Source organism: Panthera pardus, unplaced genomic scaffold (genome assembly GCF_024362965.1).
Source record: "Panthera pardus isolate Hobbes unplaced genomic scaffold, ASM2436296v1 HiC_scaffold_24, whole genome shotgun sequence".
Lineage (NCBI taxonomy): Eukaryota > Metazoa > Chordata > Mammalia > Carnivora > Felidae > Panthera > Panthera pardus.
Window position 1 is genome coordinate 123,847,038 of NW_026526810.1, and position 24,333 is coordinate 123,871,370.

General features: G+C 36.8%; 1 protein-coding gene across 3 annotated transcripts in view; it reads left to right on the forward strand.

Moving 5' to 3' along the window:
- Window positions 1–24,333, forward strand: part of SPATA7 (spermatogenesis associated 7) — a 39,558-nt gene that overhangs the window by 574 nt on the left and 14,651 nt on the right. Inside the window, exons 2-5 of one of the 3 annotated variants that reach the window (XM_019461959.2) lie at window positions 6,170–6,244; window positions 8,097–8,192; window positions 12,273–12,320; window positions 21,700–21,833. In XM_019461959.2, coding sequence (XP_019317504.2) covers window positions 6,170–6,244; window positions 8,097–8,192; window positions 12,273–12,320; window positions 21,700–21,833 — 353 coding nt within the window. The remainder of the gene's footprint in view (window positions 1–6,169; window positions 6,245–8,096; window positions 8,193–12,272; window positions 12,321–21,699; window positions 21,834–24,333) is intronic. The other 2 variants (XM_019461960.2, XM_019461961.2) reach the window with 2 other exon arrangements.

Here is a 24,333-nt window from a genome sequence, read left to right on the forward strand (position 1 = left end):
AATGAGGATAATATATAACTCCTGGCACATTTTAAGTAATCGGTTAAATACGAAATCTTCCCTTCTGTAACCACCGTCCTCCCCACAAAACAAATAACCCAGGGATTCTTTAGCTTTAATGTGAATAGGAATCCCCTGGGAATCGTGTTAAAATGCAGATTATGGGGGCGCCTGGGTGGCTTAGTTGGTTAAGTTGGTCTCTTGATCTTGGCTCAGGTTATGATCTCACGGTTTGTGGGATGGAGCCCCGCGTAGGGCGGTGCACTGTCAGTGTGAAGCCTGCTTGCTTGCGATTCTCTCTCCCTCTGTCTCTCTCTCTCTCACACACACACACATAAAATAAATAAACTTAAAAAAACAGATTATGATTCAGTAGGTCTGCTGGGGGCTGAGATTTTGCATTTCTTGTATGTTTCCAAATGATGCAGTGTTGTTGGCTTCAGTGTTATCGGCAAAGGACTAATCCATAATCACTATATTCACCTACCCTTTATTGAATACTGTCTGGGTCAAGTGGACCCAGTATCTTTATTTATTTGTACATATTGTATTTATACTTTATTTATAAATATATAAATTTTTATATTTATATAAAATATTTATATTTATTTGTATATCTTTAAAGTATCTTTATTTATTTGTATATATATTTTAAGTCCTCTCTCCACCCAATGTGCAGCTCAAACTTACCACCCCAAGATCAAGAATCACATGCTCTACCCACTGAGCCAGCCAAGCACCCCCTAAAAGTATCTTTAAACCAAGCTGCTAGATGGTTCCTTGCAGTGTCTCGCTTTTGAATATGAGTGTGCTTTTATTACATAATCATTGGTCAAAATAAGTGCTGTTGTGAACATACGAAATTACTATCCATTGACAGCAAACTGTATATTCTGACACTGTCAACATAAGTTCCAGAAAAAGCAAACCAACATGCTTTTATGTTTTTTAGAAATTTTACAACATAAGCTATCCTTGCTGTGTAACAGAAACAACTGCCAAGTTATCTCATTATGTAATCCACAAAAACATCTTGATAGGTATTATCCTCACTTCACAGTAAATAAGAGGGTCATATATAACTTGCCAAGGTCATAGTAAGTGGCAGAACAGGCTTTGAGTCCCGTTGAGGAATGTGAAACCTTAGGGCCATTATTTTTACATATGATCCCATGGCAGAGGTGGGAGCATGGGAAAGGATATATGTAAAATTTAAAGTACAGAGGCATACCTCGGACATACTGCAGGGTCCATTCCACCACAATAAAGCAAATATCTCAGTAAACTGAGTCAAATAAAATTTTTGGTTTCCCAGTGTATATAAAAGTTGTGTTTACCCTACACTGTAGTCTATTAAGTATGCAGTAACATTATGTCTAAAAAATAATGTACATACCCTCATTTAAAAATACTTTGGGGCGCCTGGGTGGCTCAGTCGGTTAAGGGTCCGACTTCGGCTCAGGTCATGATCTCGCGGTCCATGAGTTCGAGCCCCGCGTTGGGCTCTGTGCTGACAGCTCAGAGTCTGGAGCTTGTTTCAGATTCTGTGTCTCCCTCTCTCTCTGCCCCTCCCCTGTTCATGGTCTGTCTCTCTCTGTCTCAAAAATAAATTAAAAATATATATATACTTTATTGCTAAACAATGCTAACCATCATCTGAGCGTTCAGCAAGTGGTATTCTTTTTGCTGGTGGACGATCTTGCGTTGATGTTGATGGCTGCTGGCCGATCAGGGTGGTAGTTGCTGATAGTTGGGATGACTGTGGCATTTCTTAAAATAAGACAACATTAAACATTGAACTTTGCTGTATCAGCTGACTCTTCCTTTCACGAACGATTTCTCCGTTCACGAACGATGCCTTTTGATAGTGTTTTACCCACAGTAGAACTTCTTTCAAAACTGGAGTCAATCCTCCCAAACCTTGCCTCTGGTTATCAGCCAAGTTTATGTAATAGTCTAAATCCTGGGTTGTCATTTCAACAATCTTCACAGTATCTTTGCCAGGAATAGATTCCATCTCAAGAAACCACTTTGCTCATCTTTAAGAAGCAACTCCTCTGGGCACCTGGGTGACTTAGTCGTTTAAGCGGTCGACTTTAGCTCAGGTCATGATCTCACAGTCTGTGGGTTCAAGCCCCACGTCGGGCTCTGTGCTGACAGCTCAGAGCCTGGAGCCTGCTTTGGATTCTCTCTCTCTCTCTCTCTCTCTCTCTCTCTGTCTCTGTCTCTGTGCCTCTCCCCCACTTGCCTCTGTCTCTTTCTCTCTCTCTCTCTCAAAAATAAACAAACATTAAAAAAATTTTTTAAAAAAAGCAACTCCTCATCCGTTCAAGTTTTATTGTGAGATTGCATCAATTCAGTCCCGTCTTCAGGCTCCACTTCTAATTCTAGGTTTCTTATTTCTATCACATCTGCAGGTACTTCCTCCACTGAAGTCCTAAACCCCTCAAAGTCATCCGTGAGGGTTGGAATCAGCTTCTTCCAAACTTATTAATGTTGATATTTTGACTTCTTCCTATGAATCACAAACATTCTCAATGGTATCTAGAATGGTGAATACTTTCCAGAAGATTTTCAATTTATGTTGCCCAGAACCATCAGAGGAATGACAGCTAAAGCTTTATGAAATGTATTTCTTAGATAATAAGACTCGAAGGTTGAAATTACTCCTTGATCCCTGGGCTGCAGAATGGATAATGTGTTAGCAACATTAATCTAATTGTACATCTCCATTAGAGCTCTTGGATGAACAGGTGCATTGTCAGTTAGCAGTAATATTTTGAAAGGAATCTTTTTCTGAGCAGTAGACCTCAAAACAGTGGGCTTAAAATATCCATCGAGCCCACCCAGGAACACCAAGGTAGGTAGGTAGGTAGATAGGTAGGTAGGTAGATAGATAGATATTCAGCAAACCATGTTGTAAACAGAAGTGCTGTCACCTAGGCTTTGCTGTTCCATTTATAGAGCACAGTAGATTTAGCATAACTCTTAAGGGCCCTAGGATTTTTGAAATGGTAAATGAGCATTGGCTCCAATTTAAAGTCACCAGCTGCTTTAGCCTCTAACAAGAGTCATCCTGTCCTTTGAAGCATTGAAGCCAGGAACTTCTCTCTAGCTATGAAAGTCCTTGATGTCATCTTCTTCTAATGTAAAGCTGTTTCATCTACATTGAAAATCTGTTTAATGTAGCCATCCTTATTAATTATCTTAGCTAGATCTTCTGGGTAACTTGCTGCTTCACTTTATACTTTTATGCTATGGAGATGGCTTCTTTTCCTTAAACCTCCTGAACCAACCTATGCTAGCCTCAAGCTTCTTTTCTGCAGCTTCTTTACCTCTCTTAGTCCATAGAAATGAAGAGGGTTGGGGCCTTGCTCTGGATTAGGCTTTGACTTAAGGGACTGTTGTAGCTAGTTTGATCTTCTCTCAAGACCACTAATACTTTCTATGTGTCAGCAATAAGGCTGTTTCACTTTCTTATCATTTATGTGTTTCTTGGAGCAGCACTTTTAATTTCTTTCAAGAACGTTTCCTTTGCATTTTTATAACTTAGCTAAGTGTTTGATACAAGGGGCCTAGATTTGGCCTGTCGAGGTTTTCAACATGCCTTCCTCACTGAGCTTTGTCATTTCTAACTTGATTTAAAGTGAGAGATACGTAACTGTCCTTTCACTTGAGCACTTAGAGGATATTGTAGGGTTATTAATTGGCCTAATTTCAATATCATTGTTTCTCAGGGAATAGAGAGGCCTGAGAGAGAGAGAGAGAGAGAGAGAGAGAGAGAGAGAGAGGGAGAGGTGGAGGAATGGCTGGTCAGTGGAACAGTCAGAACACATAACATTTATCAGGTTCCCTTGGATTGAGATCCACAAACTCTGAATCTGTTACACATAGTTGCTGTGTAATCGTGGGCAAATTACATGCTTTACTTCATTGTGCTTCATCTATAAAGTGGGACAATGATAATACCTGTCTCATTGGATTGTTGTAAGGATCAAGTGCATTTGTAGCTACCAAGTGTTTAGAACAGTATCTGGCATGGTTAGTATTCAATAAATTAACTTTTGACTACAAGTGAAGAAACCCAATTCAAACTGGCTGAGAGAATTTTTAGCTCCTCTAAAGAAAAGTCTGGTAAGGGTAGAGCTTCAGTTAGATCCAGAGACTCAAGCAATATCACCAGGAATCTCTCTGTCTTCCACTTTTCTCCAGGTAGGCTTCATTCTCAGATAGGTCTCCCTTGTATGGTGCAAGATGGCCACCAGAAGTTCCAGGCTGATTTGTCTTGCACTGGGCTCTAGCCCAGTGGAAAGAATGTCTCTTTCCTAATGGTTCCAGTAAAAGTCCCAGGATTGTGTGTCATTGGCTGGACCTGGGTCACATAGTCATTCCTGTTTCACTTAGCATAGCTGGTCAGATTTGGATTATATGCCCACCTCTGAGCAGTAGAATAAGCTGTACTTGAACCACTTGGGCTAAAAGTGAAGGGCTAGTGGTTCCCCAAGGGCAAGTTGAGGTCCTGTCTCCACATACAGAGGCATTGGGTTCTGGGCAGACAAAAAGTGAAACACTTATTTTTCCTCCATAGACACAAGGTCTGCTTGAGAGTTTTTGTTGGTTAATTTGCTTTTTTGTGTGTTTAGGTTTCAGATCCCCTTCTTTCCTGGTAGAAACAAACTATGCTAGTTTCATGACTGTCATTACCAATCCAAATGGTGTAATCTTGATCTCTCTTGTCCTAAATAATAAGTTAATTTTTTTCCTTCCTGCTCTCTGGCCTGTGATACAGAAGGAACTTCTCAGACATTCTGATCTCAACTTGTTTTTCTATTTTAGTCTCTTTTAGCAAACTTTGTTCTCTGGTCCTGGATTTTAGTTCTATCTAGACACCTCTTTTTCTATTTTCAGTCATCTATATTTCTTCCAGACTTTGTGCCCCCTCCACGCCTTTATAGCTTATAGCAGCCCACCTGATGGCAGACTGACCATTTTATACACTTAAAACATGTCTTAGTGATACAGTATTCATATTTTGCATGTTAAATTCCATTAAACTCTGTAACTCAGCCTTCTTATCTTGAAGGTTACCCCTCAATACACAATCTACTTTTGGAGGAAATAAATTAATTTTGTGAGGAGGTTTATGTCTAATTTTCCATCCATCTGGTCTGAAAGATGAGACACTGACTTTAGGGGAGATAGGATCCAGACAAGAGTATAAGTAAGTTGGACTAGATGAACTTTAAGACATCTTTTAATAATTAAGTTCTGATTCTGACATTTTCATATATCTTCTACATAGTAACATTATATTATATAATTTCTAATTTATTAAACTACTTTGTAAGGGGATTACTTTTTATTTTAATTTTTTTCACATTTAATTTATTTTTGAGAGATAGAATGTGAGTGGGAGAGGGGCAGAGAGGGAGGGAGACACAGAATCCAAAGCAGGCTCCAGGCTCCCAGCTGTCAGCACAGAGCCCGACGCAGGGCTCAAACCCACGAACCGTGAGATCATGACCTGAGCTGAAGTTGGATGCTCAACTGATGAACCACCCAGGTGCCCCGGGGATTACTTTCTTAAAATTATTTTTAAGGACAGACTGGTCTATGATTAACTGAATAATTAATACATATGTATTAACTCAAAATCTCACTTCAACTGTATCTGAAAATCATTAAAAAATCTGGTAGGTCAGTGGTATACAGAATAAAATTAATATGTATCAGATAACATAATTGATATAGTTATCATTTTATCCAGTGAAACTAAAGTCTCAAGGTACACCTGTTCTGGAAACAACTTACTTTGTTAAAAGAGAAGGCCTTTTATCTATGGCAGAAGAATTTTTGTCTGTCTGATGTATCATTGCTGGTTAGTAATATGATTGAATAAAATTTTAACAATTCTGAGGGGCGCCTGGGTGGCTCAGTCAGGTAAGGGTCCGACTCTTGATCTCAGCTCAGCTGTTGATCTCGGTTGTGAGTTCAACCCCCACGTTGGGTTTCGTGCTGGGTGTGAAGCCTACTTAAAAATAAATAAACAAAATAAAACAATTCTGATATTTAAAATCAAAGGTAGATTTATTATTTTTAAATGCTCAGTATTTTTGTTTTCGTGAAAGATGTGTTTTACTTATCCTAATTTATATTTTTTTGTTAAAAGTCAGAGCAACCTCTGTCCTTCCCAGATATGGTTCACCATGCCTATTTAAAGGACACTTGAGCACCAAAAGTAATGGTAAGTGAGGTGTTTAAATGGTAAAAGATTATTTGTTAAGACGTTGACTGTTTGTTTCCTTTATTTGTAAATTGTATGACATGATGAAAAATTACTTCATGTAATCAATATTGAACCTCGTATTGTTAATTATAATTAAATAGTATAGGAATTCTTGAGAAAATTTAGGAGGCCATCATTTCACACTACTATTGTGCCCAGGACGTGGACCTGGTCGCCTCCCACTCCCTGCTGTATCTCCGGCCCAGCTCTACTCTTTGCTGGCAGACCACCCTGGCACACAGCTTACCTTCCTTGTTAAAATGGTGGTCAGGAGGTTATTAAAGACACTGGTACTGAAAGGGAAGAGCACTTGAAAAATGCAATTTGTATCCGGAGTAAACACCGATGGGCCTCTTTTCCAACTGGAGTTCTCGATCCTATGAAAAGGAAATCTGAATTTTCTGTGTTTTCACACTTTAAAGCCTTTAAATTTTTAACATGAACTTAAAATATATTTTTATAATTATAGCTTCAAAATTTAAACTGCATTTTTAAGCAAAATAATTGAAAATCTCTTTTTCCTTACTTACATGAAAAGTCTTTGATTCTGGTTCCTCTAAAAGTGAAAGACGGATCGCATTTTCAATTAACTTACTTATTTCTGGTAATAAAGTATATATACACATAAAGCAGAGTCATAAACATTGAAAAATTATTTTTAACTAAAAATTTTAAACTAGATGTAAAGTATACATACATTAGAAAAACAGGATGAAGAACAACAATATGTAGTTTGCTAACATTTTTTTTTAAGAATATATGTGTGGAGCTGCTGTAGGTATAGTGGTTCTAGGTATGAAGCTGATTTGGTTCACATCTAAACCGCGTCCTTTATCAAGCTGTGCGACCTTGAAGACCTTATTCACATCTCTCTTGGTCTCCACTTCTTTTAAATGGTAATAATGACTAAATGGCTTTTACATGTGAAGAGTCTAGAACAGTGCATGCACGGTACCTATTCAATAAATTTTACTTGTAGTACAAGTATCAAGCTTATCGTTACTGTAAATGTTTGTATTATGCATAGAATTTCCCTAGAAGGATGCATAAAAATGGCAGTAGAGTATACTTCTGGGAGGGGAGGCTAGGGGTCATGACAGGATATTCACTTACTTTTCAATCTTTATATGCCATTTTAGCTGTTGGTTTTGTTTAACTATATGTATGTATTCTCAAAAATGGTTTTTAATGTTTAAAAAGTTATGCCTAGATTTATTTACATTTTATACACTCATATATAAGTGCTTAATTATTTCTAAGGTATCTTTTAAACAGTTTAGATGAGATTGAGAAGCTTATGGAATTTCTATGTGATCGTATTTGTCTTAATATATTCCTAATACTTCAAAAAGAGTGCAGTAAACTGATGGTGTTTTCAGGTGTAAAATTAGAAGTCGCCCCTCAGAAAAGAATCTTTGCAGAGAATTTTAGAGTTTTGGATTTGTTTGACTTACTCAACTGTTAACAATGCTAACATTGTTTTATAATCAGGCAAGCAAGCTAAACGCTTTTAGTTATGAGATTAATGTCTGTCAATAAGAAATAGTTTTGTAAATGTAATGATAATAGATTATATTCCAGAATCTCTTCCCAAACTCTCAGTCTTAGAAAGGCTCGAACCCAAGAAGTCAAGAGCTTGTCAGTTACCAGTGCAAGATGAAGGCTAGGACATACCCAGCATCACAGATATGTCAGTATGTTAATTTTCAGGACATTTTATAAAAATGAGCTTAATAATCAATATCTTGTTTTTCTCATGACTTGATATTAATTCTAAATATATAATGATTAAATATGTTTTAATTTTTAGCTTTTTGCACTGACTCCTCCTCTCTCAGACTAAGTACTCTCCACCTGGTCAAGAATCACATGGCTGTTCACTATAATAAAATCCTTTCAGCCAAAGGTAAAAATGTGCAAATGTGAACTTTCTATATCCAATTTAAATCCTCAGCTTCACTTCTAGTTAGGGTAAATCTGTGGCAGAAATGAATATATTATATATAAATGTATTTATGTTTCATGTAGCAAGATATCACCTGTTAACTATAACTTTTATACATAGAAAATTCAGAATGCCATTTTTGTTAACTCTATGTGATATCTATATAATAACTACTTATTTCATTTTACCTGTGTTATCTCTAATACGTTTTTGTGGTTAGATATTGATGTTAATATAATGAAAGTTTATAATCTGCTTTTGTTTTCACATCTAAAGAAATTGTACAAAGAAGATACCAGCTGCTCTTTTTTTTCTTTTTGGTTGCTTTGTTGAGATAATAACTTATATATAATAAAATGACTGATTTTAAGTGTACAGTTAAGTATCTGTGTTTTGGAACATATATCCATTTGTATGATCACCACAACAATCATTCTATAACAGGGACTAGCCAACTACAGCTTGTTGGTCAGACCCTCCCACCACCTATTTTTGTACAGGTCTTGAACTAGAAATAAGATTTATATTTATATTTTTAAGTGGTCAGAAAAAAATCAAAAGAGCAATATTTTGTAACATGTGAAAGTCACATAAAATTCAACTTTCATTGTCCAGATATAAAGGCAATCATATTCATTCTTGGACATATCGTCTATGGTGGTTTTTGCACTCAAAGGCAGAGTCGACTAGTTGTGACAGAGACCATATCACTCTGCAAAGCCTGAAAAGTTTACCATCTGTCCCTTTACAGAAAACGTTCACTGACCCCTGATATAGAACATTTCCATCATCCTGAAAAGTTCTCCCTAGTCCTTCGCAATCAGTCTCCTCCTTCAATCCCTGGCAACCACTGATCTGCTTTCTATGACTATAGTTTTCCTTTCCTAGAATTTCATATAAGTGGAATCATACAGTATGAATCATTTCGTGTCTAGCTTCTTTGAATTACCTAATGCTTTGGAGACTAATCCATGTTGGTGTGTGCATCGGTAGTTCTTTTTATTGCTAAGTAGTTTTCCAGTCAATGACTATACCATAATTTGTTTATGTATTCATCAGTTGGTGGATATTTGGATTGTTTTGACTCACTTTTGGCCATTAGGAATAAAACATACAATCTTCACATACAGTCTTTGAACACATGCTTCCATTTTACTTGATTAAATTTATTCACTAGGAGTGGAATTGTGGGGTAAAATGGTAAGTATATGTTTAACTTTGTAAGAAACTGCCAAACTGTTTTCCAGAGTGACTGCCGTTGTGTATTTCTGTCACTTGTACATCCTCACCAGAACAGTACTTCCTTTCGTACCCATTCTAGTGGAGACATAGTGGTAGCTCATCGGGTTTTAGCTTGTATTTCTCTAATGCCTACGATGTTGAACAACTTTTCTTGTGCTTATTTTCCTTTTTTTTTTTTAACATATTTTATTTTATATTTGAGAGAGAGAGAGAGAGAGAGAGAGAGAGAGACAGAGCATGAGCAGGGGAGGGGCAGAGAAGCTCCTAGCTGTCAGCACAGAACCCGATGTAGGTCTCGAACTCATGAGCAGTGAAATCATGACCTGAGCCGAAGTAAGATGCCCAACCAACTAAGCTACCCGGGCGCCCCTCTTGTGCTTATTTTCTATTTGTAGATCTTCTTCGGTGAAATATCTGTTCAAATTTTTTGCCCATTTTTAAAGATAAGTTACTTGTCTTCTTAATACTAAGTTGTGAGAGTTCTTTATGTATTAAAAACAGGTCGTATATCAGATATATTTTCTCCCTGAGACTTACCTTTTCATATTCTTTAAAAAATAATTTATTGTGAAATTGTTTTAGACTTATAGAAAAATTGCAAAAACAGTACGGTGTCACAGAAACCCTTCACCCAGCTCTCCCTAATGTTAAAATCTTATATAACCATAGTACAGTTATTAAAACTAACAAGTGACTATTGATAGAATACTAGTAACTACTGACTTTTTTGAATTTCACCAGTTTTTCACTAACGTCTTCTAAAAAAGTTTTTATCTTCTCATTTGAAGAGCTAAAGTTTGTGTTTTTTATTTTTTTTAATATTTATTTTGAGAGAGAGAGAAAGAACACACGTGAGTTGCGGGGCAGGGGGCGGGGGGGGGTGAAAAATTCCAAGCTGATTGCGCAGAGCCTGATGCAGGGCTTAATCTCACAAATGCTGAGATCATGACCTGAGCTGAAATCAAGAGTTGGACGCTTAACCAACTGAGCCATCCAGGTGCCTAGAAGAGCTAAAGTTTTAAATTTTAGTTAATGTTTTATGAAGTTTATGTTTTATTTATTTATTTTATTTTGTTTTGTTTTATTTTTTTAACATTTATTCATTTTTGAGAGAGCATGAGCAGAGGAGGGGCAGAGAGAGGGAGACACAGAATCGGAAGCAGGCTCTGAGCTGTCAGCACGGAGCCCGATGTGGGGCTCGAACCCACCAACTGTGAGATCATGACCTGAGCCAAAATTGGTTGCTTAACCAACTGAGCCACCCAGGTGCCCCTGAAGTTTATATTTTAAATGATTGAGAAATCTAGAGAAAAATTATATTTTGTGACATGTGAAATCAAGTTCAGTTTTTCGATTGTTTTAATAGTTTAACTTTTCAGGGGTGCCTGGGTAATTCAGTCTGTCAAACATCCAACTCTTGATTTTGGATCAGATCGTTATCTCACAGTTTCATGAGTTTGAGCTCCTCATCAGGCTCTGCACTGACAGCACACAGAGCCTGCTTGGGATTCTCCCTTTCTTTCTGCCCCTTCCCTGCTCACCTTCTTCTGTCTCTCCCAAAATAAGTAAATAAACTTAAAAAAAATTAAAAAATAGTAGTTTATACTTTTCATATCCTGTTTAAGAAATCTTTTCCTGGGGTGCTTGGGTGGCTCAGTTGGTTGACCGGCCAGCTTCGGCTCATGTCCTGATCTTGCAGCATATGAGTTCAAGCCCCACATTGGGCTCAGAGTGTGCTAGTGTGGATCCCACTTTGGATCCTTTGTCCCTCTCTCTTTCTGTCCCTCCCCTGCTTGCGCTCTCTCTTTCTCTCTCTCAAAAATAAAACAAAAAAAATTTTTTTTAATCTTTCCTTAATTTTAGGTCACTAGGATTTTCTTTGTCTTCTTTTAGAAGTGTTAAGTTTTAGTTCCTACATTTTTTTTTAAGTTTGTGATCCATTTTGAGTGACTTTGTACATATGATATAAGGAGTAATTTTTTTTTTGCCTATGAATATCCAAATACTTCCAGTATCATTTGTTGAAAAGATTGTCCTTTTTTTTCATTTGTTTTTTGTTTTTCTTTAATTTTAGAGAGAGAGAGAGTACAGGCAGGAGAGAGGGGTAGAGGGAGAGAATGAGAGAGACAGAGAATCTTAAGGGGGCTTCACGCTCAGCATTGAGCCTGATACAGGGCTCGATTCCATGACCAAAATCAAGAGTGGGGGGCTCAACCAGCAAGCCACCCAAGCTCCCCAAGATTGTCCTTTCTATGTTGAATTGCCTTGGCAGTTTTTGAAAGACAGGTGACCATATTTGAGGGTATATTTCTGGACTTACTCTTCAGTTCCATTGATCTTCTGTGTCTTTATTATATTAGCTTATTGCTTACTTACTATAGCATTACAGTAAATCTTGAAATCAGGTGGTGTAGGGCGTCTAATTTTGCTTTTTTGGAGGAACTTGTTTTGGGACTCCCAATTACAGGTATGTTAAGTGCATGATTCAGGTAGGTTAGGTCAGGGACGCTCTGTGCATTTATTTTCCAGTCTTCCTTTACTCCGTTTCATTTTGAATAGTTTATATTGCTATGTTTTTAAGTTCACTAATATTTCCTTCTGCAGTATCCAATGAGCTGTTAATCCCAACCAGTGTGTTTTTTTTTTCTCAAGGATATTATATTTTTTGCTTCTAGAGGTACCATAAAAATCAAAACAAGGAACTGTAAATTCTGGAACTTTTTGTGATTTCCACATTTGATATTTGTTGTCATTTATAAATGTTAAGAATATACTGAACAACTGATTCTTTTCTTTCAGCTGCCGTAGACTGCTCAGTTCCATTAAGCATGAGTGCCAGCATCAAATGTAAGTAATTTTTGACATGTTGACTTTTGAACTAAACTACACATAACATAAAATTTACCATCGTAACAATTTTTAAGTCTAACCATCTTAACCATTTCAGTGGCATTAGCCGCGTTCATATTTCGGTACAACCGTCCACCGTCCATTTCTAAAACCCTTTTTATCTTGCAAAACTGAAACTTCGTACCCGGCAGAATAACTGCTCCAAACCCCCCTTGCAACTACCATTCTATTTTCTGTCTCTCTGAACTTGACTACTCTGGTACATCACGTAAGTGCAACCATCCAGTAGTTTTCCTTTTGTGGCTGGCTTATTTTACTTAGCATAATGTGCTTGAATTTCATCCATGTTGTAACATATGTTAGAATCTCCTTTCTTTTTAAAGATTTTTTGTTGATACAATCGTAAGTCGGTAAACACTTGGGTTGTTTCCACCTTTTGCTTAGTGTGAATAATTCTGTGGGCGTGGATGTACAAATATCTCTTTGACACTCTGCTTTCAGTTCTTTTGCATGTATACCCAGAGGTGAACTTGCTAGATCATATGGTAATTCTATTTTTAATTTTGTGAAAAAAACCCCATAGTGTTTTTGTATACCAGCTACATCATTTTACATTTCCACCAATAGTGTACAAGTGTTCCAGTTTTTCCACATCCTTCCCAACACTTGTTATTTTCTTTTGACAGTAGCTATCCTAATGGGTGTTGATATATTGCCTTTTGAGGAAGCATTTTCTAACTTTTAAAAATTATCCGTAAATAAAAGAAGCTTGTATTTCAAAGTTTGGAACTTAGAATTCAGCCCAGGCTTTGCCACTGAATTGCTGTGTGACTTTAGATAAATTATTTAACTTTTCTGGATTTCATTCCTACGTATAAAAATTAAGGTAGTACTTCCCATATCTATAAAGAACTTATAAAACTCAACACCCAAAAAGCAAATAATCCAGTGAAGAAATGGGCAAAAGACGTGAATAGACACTTTTCCAAGGAAGACATCCAGATGGCCAACTGACACACGAAAAAATGCTCAACATCACTCATCAACAGGGAAATACAAATCAAAACCACAATGAGATACCACCTCACACCTGTCAGAATGGCTAAAATTAATAACTCAGGAAACAAAGATGTTGGTGAGGATGTGGAAAAAGAGGAACCCTATTGTGCTGTTGGTGGGAATGCAAACTCATGCAGCCACTCTGGAAAACAGTATGGAGGTTCCTCAAAAACTTAAAAATAGAACTACACTATGATCTAGCAATTGCACTACTAGGTATTTATGCAAAGGATACAGGAGTGCTGATTCATAGGGGCACATGTACCCCAATGTTTATAGTAACACTATCGACAATAGCCGAAGTATGGAAAGAGCCCAAATGTCCATCGACTGATCAATGGATAAAGAAGATGTGTGTGTGTGTGTGTGTGTGTGTGTGTATAAATTATATACATACAAATATATATATGTGTGTATGTATATAAAATATATAAATATATACATATATAATGGAGTGTTACTTGACAATCAAAAAGAATGAAATCTGGACATTTGCAACAACATGGATAGAACTAGAGGGTATTATGCTAAGCGAAATTAGTCAAGTCAGTGAAAGACATATATCATGTGACTCCACTCATATGTGGAATTTAAGATACAAAACAGATGAAATAGGGGAAGGGAAGCAAAAATAATATAAAAACAGGGAGGGAGCAAATCGTAAGAGACTCTTAAATATAGAGAACAAATAGGGTTGCCGGAGGGGTGTTGGGTGGAGGGGTGGGCTAAATGGGTAAGGGGCATTGAGGAAGACACTTGTTGGAATGGGTGCTGGGTGTTATATGTAGGGGATGAATCACTGGATCTACTCCTGAAATCATTATTGCTCTGTATGCTAACTAACTTGGATATAAATAAAAAAAAAAAATTAGGTAGTTCTAAAGGGCTTGCCAAGGATTCTCATTTCCCTTGGCTTTTTAAGGTTAGTGAATGATTCATTAAACTACCATAACCAGCATTTTTCTCCAGATAGATATTGTCTACTATTTGTATCCTAATAGCTTAACTGATAAACTTGATAGTTACATGTATGTGAAAAGCTATAGTGACCCAAGATTTCTAAATAATCTTTACTAAGGAAATAATCAGATCACAAAATTTGAAATTCCTATTTTAAAATGTTCTAAAAGATACCATTTGAAGTGTTTGAGTTCAAATCAGGAAATATATACTTAAAAATAGCCAAAGGACATGGCCTGTGCTTGTCTAGTAGTAGATTATTAGTATTACTAGTAATTCAGTATTACTAATAAGACAAAATCAGAGAGGATTTCCATATTAAAAAATAAGTATCAGCCCAAGGTAGTGCATGCTAAGTGGTGAACGAATGAGACCATAGGTAGGGAAATGCCCCTTAGGTGCAACCTGGGAAAGATCAAAGACTGCAGGATCGTTTGGTCCCAGTCTCTTCTTGGATATCTTCTTAGTGGAACAGAGAGGACCTTTAAGCTGAGCCAGTTGTCACCAGCTGCCATTCAGTGAGCACAGTGTCTTTGCAGGTCCTGTACCTGGCACTTTTTATTCTCCTCCTTCTGTGTATTCCCTTATGTACAAACGTAAGTTTGTAACAGGCCCTACTGTAGGCTCTCATATCTTTGAAGGAATCTTGGAGTTCAAATAATTTTAAAAGAGGAGTAAAGGCGTTTTAGGCAAGAGTACAGAATTAAGTATGTTTTTACAGACTAAATTGACCACAGCATTCAAGTTACGTGGGCAAGTCATTTTATTTCTTACCCTCCACTCTTGTAAAATGAAAGGTAATTAGATAATCTCTAAGATCCTTCCAGATTTTTAATTTCTGTGGTGTATATTTTTTCTTCTGTATCATATTAATGATGTTTTGTAGCACAAAAAACTGGCTTAGTATTTACCAGCTTAAAAAAATCTGAATCATTTGGGGCACCTGGCTGGCTCAGTTGGTAGAGCACGTGACTCTTATCTCAGGGGTCATGAGTTTGAGCCCCACGTTAGGTATAGAGATAACACACACAAGAAAATGAAATAATAGCTAGATAGCTAAATTGAATCTTTTTTAAAAAATCTGAATCATTTGCACTAAGATGTTTTCACCTGGGGCATCTGGGTGGCTCAGTCGATTAAGTGTCCGACTCTTGATTTCAACTCAGGTCATGATCCCAGGGTTGTGGGATCGAGCCACACGTTGACCTCTGCACTGGGCATGGAGCCTGCTTAAGATTCTTTTTGTTCCTCTCCCTCTGCCCTTCCTCTGCTCTCGCTCTCACTCTCTCTCTCAAAAAAAAAAAAAAAAAAAAAGATGTTTTTACCCAATTGTCATTATCAGACAATCCTGTTTAACTAGAATCACCTCTAAATGGGAAAGTTTTGCTTAGTTTTCATACAGATATTAATTTCCTGAACAATAAATATATAAAATAAGATTATCTCTTTTTTATTTAGTTTGAGTAATAAAAAGCCTGCCTGAATATATGTATTAATCCCCTTACTGAACCAAACCCTGGGATCTAAAATCCATATTCACCAATTTAAAATAATCAGGTATTTTGCATAATATGTTGTTTAGTTCACTAGAATTTATTCGTTGATTAATTCAGCAAATATTTATTAGGTACCTACTATGTGCTGGATACTGTTCTACCTGCTTTTATAGAACTTGCATTCTAGGGGCGCCTGAGTGGCTCAGTCGGTTAAGCGTCCGACTTCGGCTCAGGTCACGATCTCGTGGTCCATGGGTTCGAGCCCCGCTTCGGGCTCTGTGCTGACTGCTCAGAGCCTGGAGCCTGTTTCGGATCCTGTGTCTCCCTCTCTCTCTGACCCTCCCCCATTCATGCTCTGTCTCTCTCTGTCTCAAAAATAAATAAATGTTAAAACAATAAAAAAAAAAAAATAAAAAAAAAAAAAAGAACTTGCATTCTAGTTGAAGGAGACAATAAGTAAATACAAAGAAAAAAGTAAATACAGAATATGTCAGGAGGTAATAAATGCAATAGAAAAAAATCAAGCAGGATAAGAGACATTGAGAGTCTACTGGAGAATGCCTCACTGATAAAATGAGCAGAAACCTGAAAGAATTAAAGGAGAGGCAAGTGGGTAAATGGGGGAAGAAGAACAGTCAAGACCAAGGAAATAGCAATTACAAAAGCCTTGAAATGGCATCGTGATCTGTGTGTTCAGGGAACAGCAAGGAAAGCTACATAGCTGATGTGAAATGGGCCTGCTGAAGAGTGCTAGGAGGGGAAGTTATTGAGGTGGGACAGGGAGAGCAGACCTGGTGGGCTGTGGCCATTGTGAGCACTTTGGCTTTCACTCTGGATGAAATTGGAAGCCATTGGAGGGTCTTGAGTAGAACAGTAATAGAGCCAGTTTAACTTTTAAAAGCATCTCTCTGGCTACTGAATTGAGAACAGTCTGTAAGGGGCAATGGTAGAAGCAGAATGACTAGTTAGTACACAGGAATGCAGATAAGAAATAATGGTGACTTGGGGCACCTAGCTGACTCAGTAGGGCATGCGACTCTTCATCTTGGGGTCGTGAGTTCAAGCCTCACTTTGGGTGTAGAGCTTACTTGAATGAATGAATGAATGAAAAGAAAGAAGAAAGAAGAAAAGAAAGGAAAGAAAGAAAAAAGGGAGAAAAGGAAGGAAGGAAGGAAGGAAGGAAGGAAGGAAGGAAGGAAGGAAAAGAAAGAAAAGAAAAGAAATAATGGTGACTTGGACCAAAGTGGTTGCAGTAGAGGAAGTGTGAAATGGCTGCATTCTGGAAACATTTCAAATGCATGTCAACAGTACTTACTGATGGGTTGGATGTGGATAGGGTATGAGGAAAAAGAGGAGTCAAGGATGACTCCCAACACTTAGAGCCTGTCAATCAAAATAGGTTCTAATTTACTGAAATGAGGGCTATGATAGGAAGAGATTTGGGGGAGGAAGTGAATCAAGATCTCACTCGTGGTCGTTATAATAGTTTGAAATAAATATCTATTAGATAGCCAAATGGAGATCTTAAGGAGGTAGTCGGAGTTTGAGTCTGGAGTTCAGGAGAGAGGTCCAGGATGCAGAAAAAAATTTGAGAGTTGACAGCATATAGATTGTATTTAAAGAATTGCTCCTATTTTTGGTTTTTGGAATTTAGAGTTAGCTAGTGCTTATTTATCACATGGTATTTTCTGCTTTCAGTCATTTGAGACAAGAGGTTTTCTTTTTTGCCATGTCAATGAAGAAAATTGTGATGGCCAGAAGAATTACAAAGATTGTTATCACCAAACTAAAGTGTAATTAATATTCATTATTCTTGTGTTATAGAGCTGATGCTCATTATAATTAATATAACTTAGAAACACATTTTATAGACACTTTTTAAAAAGGAAATCTCTGGGTTTAAGCCATCTGTTTTTATAAGATACATTCTTCTATCTAACAGACTACTACTGATTTGATCATTTCAGTCTTCATAGTATCTACACTGGAATAGCTCTACAGAGTTTGTTGAATTGATCAAATAGTCCCATAAATCGAATGCATTAAAAGACTTTACTTTTTATAGCAGTTTTATTGACAAATGATTTGCATACTATAAAATTCACTGATTTTTACTAAGTTTAAAAATTGCATAGGGGCACCTGTGTGGCTTAGTCGGTTAAGCATCTGACTTTGGCTCAGGTTACGATCTCAGTTTGTGAGTTCAAGCCCCCCCCACATTGGGCTCTATGCTAACAGCTGAGAGTCTGGAGCCTGTTGCAGATTCTGTGTCTCCCTTGCTCTCTGCAACCCCCCACTCGCACTCTGTCTCTCTTTCTCTCAAAAAATGAATAAATGTTAAAAAAAATTTTTTAATTGTACAGGCATTAGCACAAACCACTTTTAGAACATTTATGTCAGCCCAGAAAGATCTTTTGTACCCATTTGCAGCTGCTTTCTATGGCCACCCCTAGCCTCAGGAAACTGCTAATCTATAGATTTTTCTTTTTTGGACATTTCATAGAAACTGAATCACTCTGTGTTTTTTTACATTAGACTTCTCACTTAGCATAATGTTTTCTAGATTCACCTTTTCCTTAGATTGTATCAGTACTTCATTTAATTGCTATGTAGTATTAGTATTGCTATAGTATTGCTAAATTGTATAGATAATACCACATTTTGTCTGGTCATCAGCTGATGGATATTTGCATCATTTCTGGGTTTTTGGCTATTATGAGTAGCACTGCTAAGAACATTCATGTACCAGTCTTTTGTGTAGCCATAAGTTTTCATCTCTTTTGAGTATATACCGGAGAGTGCAATTGCTGGGTCATAGGTAAAATTATATTTAACTTTTTTAATGATTTTTTTAAGTTTATTTATCTTGAGAGAGAATGCACATGTGCGAATGGGGGAGGGGCAGAGTGAGAGGGAGAGAGAGAGACTCCCAAACAGGCTCTGCAGAGCCTGACTTGGGGCTTGAACCCACAAACCATGCAATCATGACCTGAGCCACAATCAAGAGTTGGATGCTTAGCCGACTGAGCCACCCAGGTGCCCCAAAGTATATTCAATTCTTAAAGAAACTGCCAAACTGTTTTCCAAAGGGGCTGTGCCTTTTTACATTCTTACCTCCAACACATTAGGATTTCAGTTACTCCACATCCTTGCTAACGCTTGTTTTGGGCTCCCCGTTTTTTTTTTCAAGTTTTTTTTCTTTTTTTTAGTAATCTCTACACTTAATGTGGGGCTCAAACTCATGACCCTGAGGTCAAGAGAGTCACATGCTCTTCCAACTGAGAGCCAGCCAGGCACCTGCCCCTTTTGACTCCCTTTTTCATTATAGCCATCTAGTGGGTGTGAAGGTGGTATCTTATTATGGTTTAAATTTGCATTTTCCTCATGATTAATGATGTAGAGCCTTTTTTTTCTGTATGCCTATTAGCCATTTGTATGTCTTTGGTAAATATTCAGATTTTTTGTCCACTTTTTAATTGGGTTGTCTTATTGAGTTGTATATTATTTATATATTTTGCATGCAATCCCTTATTAACTATATGATTTGTAAGTATTTTTCCCCACCTGTGACTTGCCTTTTTATTTTCTTAGGATGTGTCTTTTGAAAAAGTATAAAAATTTTTCATTTTGACTAAGTCTAATTTTTTTTTAGTTTCTTGTGCTTTTTGGTTGTTGTGTCTAAGAAATCTGCCTAACCCAAGGTCCTGAAGATTTACACTTCTGTCTTCTTCTAAGAGTTTTATAGTTTAAGCTCTAACATTTAGGTCTGTGAGTTGTTTTTGTATATGGTATGAGAAGGCTTTACTTAAATGAACAGGTTGGACAGATTTGGTAATATGAAAGTATTTAAAAATTGATAGTGTTAAGGACTCTGTTATGTTTTTTTACTCCTTTTACCTATGAGTAAGATTAATAGATCTGAGAAAGTTCTATTTATTTCACTCTACAGATGTCATCTGCTTTAATGTAGTTAATACATTCATTAAGCAAGTATTTGAGGATAGAATAAGCTGAAAGTAATAAGTTGTCCCTTAAGCAGTGTGGGGTTTAGGGTACCAACCCCCTGACATAGTCAAAAATCCCTGTATAACTTGTGACTCCCCAAAAACTTTACTAAGAGTCTACTGTTGACGTTACTGATAACATAGTCAATTAACACATACTTTGTGTGTTACATGTATTATATACTGTATTGCTACAATAAAGTAAGCTAGAGAGAAAATATTATTAAGAAAACCACAAGGTAGGGGGAACCTGGCTGGTTCAGTCGGTAGAGCATGCAACTCTTCATCTTGGGGTTGTAAGTTTGAGTCCCACATTGGGTGTAGAGTTTACTTAAAAATAAAAAATCATTTTAAAAAATGGCCAAATTACTAATTAGGTTTAAAAAAGAAATCACAAGGGAGAGAAAAGACATTTACATTACTGTATTGCACAAAATCCATGTACAAGTGGACCCATGCTGTTGTTCAAGAGTCATCTATATTTCACTCTACATTTTAAATAATAAGTATATTTACTTTAGCATGCTTGTAATTTTTAAAAAAATTTTTTAATTTATTTATTTTTGAGAGAGAGAGACAGAGAGCAAGTAGGAAAGGGGCAGAAAGAGAGAGAGAGAGAGAGAGAGAGAGAGAGAGAGAGAGAGAGAGAGAGAGAGAAAATCCCAAGTAGGCTTCGCACTGTCAGCATGGAGCCCGATGCGGGGCTCGAACTCAGGAACCATGAGATCATGACCTGAGCTGAAGTCAGACGCTCAACTGAATGAGCCACCCAGGTGTCCCTAGTTCAGACTTTAAATATACATATAAATTACCTTTGTTTTTTAAGCTTATAGAAATTTTTATAAATTCTGATTCAAATCAGAGTGATTTGAAACTTGAAATTATACTGTCCATTAAATTGGGATAAGTTCCAATAAAAAGTATATGTTAAATTTTTAATTTTATATGAAAATACAATTTCATTTTGTTTATATTTAACTCTGAAATTTGACTAGCTTTCATTTTGCTATTTTCAGCCTTTATACAATGATAAATCTTTGATAACAACTCAGTACTTGACTTGCATCCTAAAGTGTGAAACCACTGTTTTCATTTATATTTTCAAATAATAGCAGTTAAGAGAAGTAGAAATCCATTATCCTGATTGCAAATAATGTTATTTTTTAAGTCATTTATAAAACTTAAATTTGTATGTGATAGTATTGACAATAATACTGCATTTGGCTGAGAGTCTGTGGATCAACTCAGACTCTGCATTTAGTAACGACAGAGTTACAACACATCAAGCTTTCTAACTTTCGTATCTCTGAATATCAGCTAGGAATTGCTTTCTTGAGCTCTTAGGCTTAGCCAGGAGCCAAAATGTCACATCTTGTTTATGCTCTTTAAATAGTTAATGCAGAGGCGCTGGGTGGCTCAGTCGGTTAAGCATCTAACTCTTGATTTCGCCTCAGGTCATGATCTTAGGCTTGTGAGATCAAACCCTGCATTGGGCTTTGCATTGAGCCTGGAGCCTGCTTAGGATTCTCTCTCTTTCTGTCTGTCTCTCTGTCTCTCCGTCTCTCTCTCTCTCTCTGTCTCTCTACCCCTTCCCCGCTTGCTTGCACACACATGTGTGCTCTCTCTCTCAATAAATAAACACTTTTTAAAAATAGCTAATGCACTTACAGTTTCTGTAAATTAAGTATTTGTTAGCTTCTCTATACAGAAACGTATTTGGATTTTTATTTATATATCAATAGTGTAAACATTTTTTAGCAAAAAAAAAAAAAAAGTGCCCTTTATGCCTCTTCCACGACCAAGACCTTAATTTTTCTATTTTGTTCTACATTTTAAAAGATTTGTTTTCCCCCTCAGATGCAGACCAACAACGAAGAGAGAAACTCAAAAAGGAATTGGCACGATGTGAAAAGGAGTTGAAATTAAATAAGACAGCAGTGCCGGCCAATTCTAAAAATAATTCCAAGTCATTATTTACCACTCTACAAAAGGTAAGATAGTATTTTCACTTTTTAAAAGCGGATGTGGGGCGCCTGGGGGGCTCAGTCGGTTAAGCGTCCGACTTCGGCTCAGGTCATGATCTCGCGGTCCGTGAGTTCGAGCCCCGTGTTGGGCTCTGTGCTGACAGCTCAGAGCCTGGAGCCTGTTTCAGATTCTGTGTCTCCCTCTCTCTCTGACCCTCCCCCATTCATGCTCTGTCTCTCTCTGTCTCAAAAATAAATAAACATTAAAAAAAATAAGAATAAAAAAAATAAATAAATAAAAGCGGATGTTTCCAAGCTACTCCATCAGTGGTACAACCTGACTTTGTGGTAGCGCGTTTGCCATATGTCAGAATCGGTAAACTTCACCTGTAAAGAGCCAGATAGTAAATATTTTAGGCTTTTCAGGCCACGGTTGCTCATGACCCTTGTGCCATTGGATAGTAGCCACAGACACTATATAAATGAACAGGCATGGCTGTGTTCCAGTAAGACTTTATTAAGAAAGGAGTAGTGCAAGGGTGCCTGCGTGGCTCATTCGGTTGAGTGTGTGACCTCGTCTCAGGTCATGATCTCAAGGTTCGTGAATTTGAGCCCCACGCTGAGTGAGGCTTTCTGCTGTTAGCGAGAGCCCACCTCGGATCCTCTGCCTCCCTCTCTCTGCGCCCTTCCCCTGCTCTCTTGCACTCGCTCTCTCTCTTTCTCTCTCTCAGAAATAAACAAACATTAAAGAAGAAGAAGAAGAAGAAAAGAAAGACAGTAGGCCAGGGGTGCCTGGGTGGCTCAGTTGGTTTTAAGCACCCAACTCTTGATTTCAGCTTAGTCGTGATCTCACGTTGTGTGGGATCCAGCCGTGCGTTGGGCACTGTGCTGACAGCATGGAAATGACTTGGGATTCTCTCTCTCTTTCCCTCTGCCCCTTTCTCTCTCTCTCTCAAAATAAATAAACATTAAAAAAAAAATCGAGCAGATTTGGCTGCAGCCTATAGCTTACTGACCTCTGCTATTGGTGTTCTGGGATACCTTTTAACATCTGATGGTGGATTTGTTTTTCCTTTCTCATGAATGCATGTTAATTTTATCAGATACTCTTTCTGCATTTTTTGAAAAGGTGATATCATTTTTCTTTTAAATGTGTTTATGTAGTGAATTACAGTCAAGTCTCTAATGTTGTAAACAACTTTGCATTCCTAGTATAAACATAGCCTTGTCGTGGTGCAATACCTTTTTTATTCATAGTTGGTAGAGTTGCTGAGACTTTGTTTAGGATTTTAGCATCTACCTCCGTTATCAATACTGACCTATAATTTTCCTTCTTCTCTACTCATGTCTATGTGCTATTTCCTCTTTTTCCATGCTGTAGAATAATTTATATGAATTTAGAATTATTTATTCCTTGAATTTGATGGAACTCAACATTAAAATTATCTGGGTGCCTAAAGTTTTCTTTTTGAGAAGATTTTGACCACTATTTCAATGTTTTGAATCATTATAGAACTATTTTTTTATGTATTTATGTCAGAAGTTGTCCATTTCATCTAAATTTTCAAATTTTTGGCAGAGACTTGTTTAAATATAATCTCTTAATCTCTCCTGAATATGTATTATTTCCCCCTTTTATTCCTCGTGTTGTTTGTTTGTGCCTTTATTTTCTCTCTGATTTTTCTCACCAGAGATTTATCAGTTTTTAAAGTCTTTTTAAAAAGGGCATATTTTTTTTACTTCATTAATTTTCTCTGTTGTATTTTGTTTTCTATTTTATCAATGTTTGCTCTTACCTTTTCCCCTTTTGGTTTTCTTTGGGTTTATTTTGCATTACTGTTCCTACTTTTGCTTAGCTTATTCTCATCCTCACTTCTGGGACGGTATAAGCATATTTAAGATTATATATTTTCCTCCACATGCTGCTTTAGCTGTATCCCACAAGTTTTGATATGTGGTATTTTTATTACAATGCAATTGAGAGTATTTTCCATTATTTCTTTTTTAACCCAAGAGTCATTTAGAAGTATTTCTTAATATCTGTATGTATTTTTTCCCTAGTTTTTTTCTTTGTTCCAGATTTCTAGCCTAACCGTACTGTGGTCAGGGAACATCTATATGATACCCATTTCTTGAAATTTGTTGAGAAATTTGTTTTATGGCCCAGTAGGGAGACAGATTTCTTAAAATGCACCGTGTCATTATGTGTTTGAAAAGAAAATATATTCCATAGTTGTTGCATGCAGTATTTCATATACTCTGTATTCATTGGATTAAACTTCATATCTTTTATATATTCAAATCTTATTGATTTTTTGTCTTGTCTATCATTTATTAAGAGAAGTATTCCACATGATTATGTATTTAGCTACTTCTCTAAAAATTAGTACTACCAATTTTTGTTTTGTAGATTTTAAGTATATTATTCTATATATACAGATTAAGAGATGATATATTTTCTTGGTGAATCAAATCAAACCTATTATCACTGTGCTTTGAACTTCTTTATCTTAATATTTTTTGTATT